This window comes from Lactuca virosa, chromosome 9, assembly GCF_052849685.1.
Source record: "Lactuca virosa cultivar CGN04683 chromosome 9, Lactuca_virosa_CGN04683_v6, whole genome shotgun sequence".
Taxonomy (NCBI): Eukaryota; Viridiplantae; Streptophyta; class Magnoliopsida; order Asterales; family Asteraceae; genus Lactuca; species Lactuca virosa.
Genome location: NC_136434.1, coordinates 293801603 through 293807646, shown reverse-complemented (window position 1 = coordinate 293807646; position 6044 = coordinate 293801603). Strand labels below are relative to the sequence as shown.

Sequence of the window (6044 nt, the reverse complement as noted above, 5' to 3'; positions counted from 1 at the left end):
GGCGAAGGCTTGATCGTGCACATCCTTCGGATTTTATGAGATTTGATTTTCGGAAACTCTAATATATGATTTTGACATTTGAGAATTATATTTTGTAAACATTTATGGTTGTGGGTTGGTTTTGAAATTGAAAATTTTTACCTCTATTTTTGGGATGTTACATTGTAAGTGTTCAAGGCTCCACCTTTTTGATAATAGATTGCTAGACCTTGAGTTTTGTCCCACTTTCTTTTAGATCTTATTAGTTGGGATGGTGAGATTTCATAAAAAGGTTGCAACTTTATGAGTCTTTGGATCATTTGGAGTAATTAATGGTTTGGATCTGAAGTTTGGTTGGTTCTTGGAACCATGTATAAGATTTTGGTCATAATCCCCATTTTGACCTAATATGAGTCCAAAACATGCATTGGACATGCATGTCTAAAAAGCACCGACCTTTAAGTTGGTTTTGGTGTTATAAGCTACTCTGGAGTGAATGGGTTAATGGCTTAAGGGATTAAGTGCTTCTTGGTTGAGCCCATGCCATGTTTTTGCCTTTTTGACCTAAGACTTGAGATCTAGACCTCTTGGAGAGTCTTAAGGGATAAAGTTGGAAACTTTATCCACCTACACTATAATAATGACCAAATTTGAGATTTAGAACATTTGGAATCGAAGGATTCTGCTTAACCCATTAAGATGTTTTGAACCTAATGCCCACAGCGTGGCCCTAGGTTCCCACGATGTGGCGACTCGGTGAAATCGCGTCTGTTTTGTCGTTTAAGGGCCACGACGTGGCCAAGGATGGCCACGACACGGAGAGCAAACTTTAACCATCGACCTTGACCGTTGACTTTTGATCAAACCCCAAGTTTTGGAAGGAAAGCTAAGGGTGTAACTTGTATGGACGTACAGGTGGTGTATAGCATATGTACTCTCGACAGTAGGAGTGGTAGCAGTTGAGCATTGTCTGATAGGTGAGTTTCTTCATTGTACTTGTGGGTCGAAGGCACCACTGTCGGCCCACTGTATTATGTTTGTAGGATGGTAGTTGTCTTTGTGAAATTTGTTGACATGTTTGTAGGTGCCTGTTGTCTTTGTGACTCTTGCTTTTATGACTATATGCTTAGTTGTATGGGGTGAAATAGACCCATACCGATTGAAAGATACTGAGGGAGTCGAAAGGGATTCAGGGAGTCGGAAGGGACTCAGGGATGAAATAGACTCGTTACAGTTTTAGACTGATATGTATGTATGGTATGCGGTATTTTGGGGAACTCACTAGGTTTGTGCTTACGGTTTCATGTTTTATGGTTTCAGGTACTTATGGTACGAGAGGGAAGAGCCCAGTGTGACTGCATAGCATCCCCCAACGTTTTCCGCATTGATTATTTACGACTTTTACTCTGATGTTTAAATGATATAATCACTTTGGTTTGTTTTGAAACAACTCATTTGTATGGTTTAAGTGCTTTTAAAATGAAAATTTTTCTATGAATTTTTGGGACGTTACAGTTTCTATTAGGTGTTTTTTGATTGTTTGGATTGTTGAAAGTCATCTTGAAAGTTTTTGAAAAAAAATATGGTGAGTGATAAAGAAATTTTAGAGTGGTTTGGTTAAAAAAATGATAGGCTATATATAGGAAAAAATATTTAAATAAATAAATAAATAAATAAAATAAAATAAAATAATAGACTATATAGCTAGACTGCATCCAAGACCGTATAGGGGCCGGTGTTTCCTGCCACGGTGGAAAAAGACGCGGCCAAATCAAGCCTTACCACTCCCAAGTCCCACCATCTGAGTCCATAGAAATTTTCTCTGCTATGTAATATACACGTCAAAATTTATTTATTTTAGATAAAAACCAAATTTCTATTTTAATAAATGAATAGTTTTAATCTCTTTTTGTCAAGTGTCACTCTAATACAACTTCTCATTAATATTATGTCATGTGTCATGTAGATATATTAGACAACTCATTTCAAAATTCAAATTTATATTTTCTAATTATATGTTAAATTTGAAGTTATAATAATTTTACAAATTTGATATATCTCTTAATTAATAATTTATTTAAAATGACTTATTTAAAATAATTGATTAATAATTATAAATTATTATTATAAAAATTTAATTAATTTTATAAGCATGGTTCCTTAGTAAAAATGATATAAAAGTAATGCTATATTCTTTAAAGAGTTTAGGGGTGTTTGACTTATCTTTTTGGGAGATAAAAGTCATTTTGTTAAAAGTTACAAAAAATTAAGATTTCTTGACTTTTTCAAAAAGTCAGTTTTTTTATATAGAAAATCTAAAAGTTGTTTTTAAAATGTTTTTACCAAATTTTATCTTTTCTAAAAAAAAACTTTTGTGCTATCAAAACAAGCAAAACACCCTAGATATAAAATAAAATAAAAAATCGATTTAACGAACACCTCTGGTTGTAGGAAAACCAGTCGGTGTGGAAAATCGGGGATGACGGCGGCGTTGAACGCTGTAATGAACGGCGGATTAACAGGTGGTGGTGCAGTCGCGGCCCAAAAGACGGTGCTGATAACAGGCGTCAGCAGAGGTTTAGGCAAAGCCCTAGCCGTAGAAATCGCGAAGAGAGGCCATTCCGTCATTGGCTGCTCTCGTTCTCAAGAGAAACTCGATTCTCTCCAATCGGAGCTCTGTTCTGGACCTTCTTCTTCTTCCTCCTCCTCTGAAAAACACCTATTCTTGAACGCTGATGTGGTTCGTCTTCTCTGTTACATACAACTCATACGAATTTGCATTTTCACTGTGCTCATGGACACTGATTAGTGTCTAAGGTCCAGAAGTTCCTCTTTTTACGCTCCAAATTAAACCTGGAAATTCTTCATGAGGAGTTAGGACAGATGTTGTGAAATCAATGTTCATTTCCAGAGTTCAGTAAGGATGCATGTAACGCTGAGGGGAAAATCTAGGGTTTACACTGGATTTTCACTTTGGGATAAATAAATTTCACTAATTGGACTCAAATTTAGAGAAGTAACTGGAAAAAAAAAAACGATATCAACTATGCTTAAATTTCTATAAGTTCAAATCACTTTGTCGGATGTTGATGATTATCTTTCTCTGTTTCTTTTCAGTGCTCAAATAGCGGAGTTCAAGAGCTTGCACGAGTTGTGATGGAGAAGAAAGGTGTTCCTGATATAATTGGTAATGAAATATTGAAATCTTCAATCGCCATTGTTCCAATTGAATTCTGATTACCATCTTTAACTAATAGAAGCGTATTTGCAGTAAATAATGCAGGCACCATTAACAAAAACAACAGACTATGGGAGGTTCCAGAAGAGGAATTCAATGCTGTGATAGATACTAATCTGAAAGGAATAGCAAATATGTTGCGCCACTTCATTCCTCTTATGATTGAGAAAAAACAAGGGATTCTTGTTAATATGTCGTCTGGGTGGGGAAGATCTGCTGCAGCACAGGTAAAATGTTTGTATACATAAAGTCTGTTTCTTTTCTAGACCGAATAAACCAATCGGACTAAATGACCATTTTATCCTTGAATTCCAAAAACAAGATTCACAATATTCATCAATTTTAACATGAGAGGAGTTTGTAGGAAAAGAGTTAGTGTCTCAAGACATTAAGTCGGGTTTTTTTTTTTTTTTATAATGATAAAGGCATTTACGTCTTTTTGCAACAGGTAGCCCCTTATTGTGCTTCAAAATGGGCGGTTGAAGGGTTGACCAAGTCAGTGGCAAAAGAGCTGCCAGCTGGCATGGCAATTGTTGCACTTAATCCAGGGGTAATAAACACTGAGATGCTTCAATCTTGCTTTGGTAGTTCCTCTGGCATGTATCAGGCACCTGATTCATGGTAAGTTTTTATTTATTTATTTATTTTTTTTTTGGAAAATTACAGCATGTTGCTATATCTTGCATTGGTGTGAAAAAAAATGTTTTGTTAATTATGTGATTGATTGTATTTGTGTTGTAATTTGTTGATGACAGGGCTCCAAAGGCAGCTGATATGATATTAAATCTTACAGTGGCTGATAATGGTGCTTCTCTTTCAGTATAAATATATGTCAACTTTATAAATTAATATAGATAAGCATAGCTGTTTTACTTTTATTAAGGACCAGATTATTAATTTTTTTAACTTTGGTTTAAGATCCTTCTAATTTAGCTCTTCTCTCTATCCAGTTTTTGTTTTTTCTCTTCAATTTTCTTTATGTTTTTTTTATGAGATCATCTCCAATGGTAGTTTTTTAAAAGCTTTTTACTATTTGAAAAAGCTTACCATTGGAGAAGAAGACTAAACACTTATTTTCCCTAACCTTTTATTTGTCTTTTAGGCTCTGTCACATTTGATATTTATACACCAACTATATTTAGATATTAGATTTATTTTAGGCTTTGTATTTACTTAATTAATTAATTGATTTAATAAGCAAAATAAAAATTATGCAGTTACATAATCTTTTATCGTTTTTTCATTATAATGTTGAATAATGTTTTTTTTTAATTTTTAATAATAATGTCATGTAAGGTTTTTTTTTCTCCGAAAATACTACATATGTTGGTAAAATTATAGGTTGTATGAGTGGATTTAATAGAACATTTAAGATAGATAAAAAGATAAATTGATTAACTTTTGAGAAAAGCTTTTTAAAAGGTTCACCATTGAAAAGATTGTTTGATAAAAGTTTTTTGCCAAATAAAATATCAAAAATTAATAATATGACAAAAGTAAAAAAGCTTTTGTTTAATCGCTGAGATGGCATTATATTTCTAAATGGGTTTATATGCTTTCATAAACAAAAATATCATTTTGTCCCGCGTTTTGTATTTTCTATCAACTTCGTGTATTATTTTACTAATAATCATAATGATACTATAGATAAATTAAGACTGAAAAATTGGGGCAAAAGAGTCTTTTTGCATACCCTTACCACTTTACCAGTTCTCAAATATGGAACAGAATACATAAACTTGATAAAGGTCCACCATTGGATATAAGGTTTTTAGCACTGTAACCAAGGTTCTAAATAACGTAAGGCGTGACTTGGCGGCAATGTCAAGCCTCAAGCTTTTCCGAGCCTTGGCGAACCACGTTGTTTGTAAGGCGTGACTCAAGGCGGCAATTTTGTATATAGTTCATATTTTATATGTATTTTCAACTATTATTCATTTTTATACACATATATGAGTCAAGGCGGCGTTTTAGTAAAGCTTGGCGGCACATACAAGCCTTGGAGCCATGACGCGCCATGACGGAGCCATGACGAGCTTTTTAGAACCTTGACTCTAACACAACAAAGTTTGATGAATTTATACATTTAATCACTCAAGTATTTTTTTGTGCTCAATTGATCCTTAACGTTAGGAAGTACCAACTAATTAAGGGTTTGGGGTAAATTGTATCCGGTTTACGAGTGACATGCTGACGTGGCTTGACATATGTGGGTTCATTTTTTGCACTGTACCAAAATTAAGTTTTGCGAATTTACATATTTAATCACTCAAGTAACCGGCTGTTGTTGTGGTTGTTGTTGTATCAAGACATATAATTGTGTAATTGATAGATAAAATTCAACTTTAATGGTTTATTAGACACAAAAAAAAAATATTTTAGTGACTAAATGTGTAAATTTGTCAAACTTTGTTGTGCTACAACGCGAAAAACCCTTGGACATATGCTTGAGTTTTAATATTATTATTAGAAAAAGAACAATTTTAATTTAGATGAAGATTATAACTTATAAGGGTGGAGGGATCTACCATTCGACACACATGTCATTTAGACGTCATATTAGCTTTTATGTCTTTTTTTACTTTCATCTTTTGTGGTACCGTATGTCGGGGAGTGGTGTTCTCAAAGGTACCGGCGATACCTCATCCAACTTTCGCATCTTCTCTCTCTCTCTCTCTCTCTCTCTCTCTCTTAAAAGAGTGTCATGCCAGTTTGGACCGACTCGAAGGCGGTATAGCCGCTACATGACACCGAAAAACCTTTGGAGGAGCGGCTTCTCCAACCCCATGAGCCCTCTCTCTCTCTCTCTCTCTCTTAAAAGAGTGTC

At 34.3% G+C, this 6044-nt stretch overlaps 1 protein-coding gene across 1 annotated transcript; it reads left to right on the top strand.

The window, feature by feature from the left end:
- The first annotated feature begins 2386 nt into the window (after positions 1-2386).
- LOC145135883 (NAD(P)-binding Rossmann-fold superfamily protein) lies at positions 2387-4166 on the top strand. Its single transcript, XM_079070081.1, has 5 exons — positions 2387-2719; positions 3097-3166; positions 3251-3444; positions 3666-3838; positions 3973-4166. Exons 1-5 carry the CDS (start codon positions 2459-2461, stop codon positions 4040-4042), a joined length of 768 nt encoding a protein of 255 aa, XP_078926207.1. The 5' UTR covers positions 2387-2458; the 3' UTR covers positions 4043-4166.
- The last annotated feature ends 1878 nt before the right edge of the window (positions 4167-6044 follow it).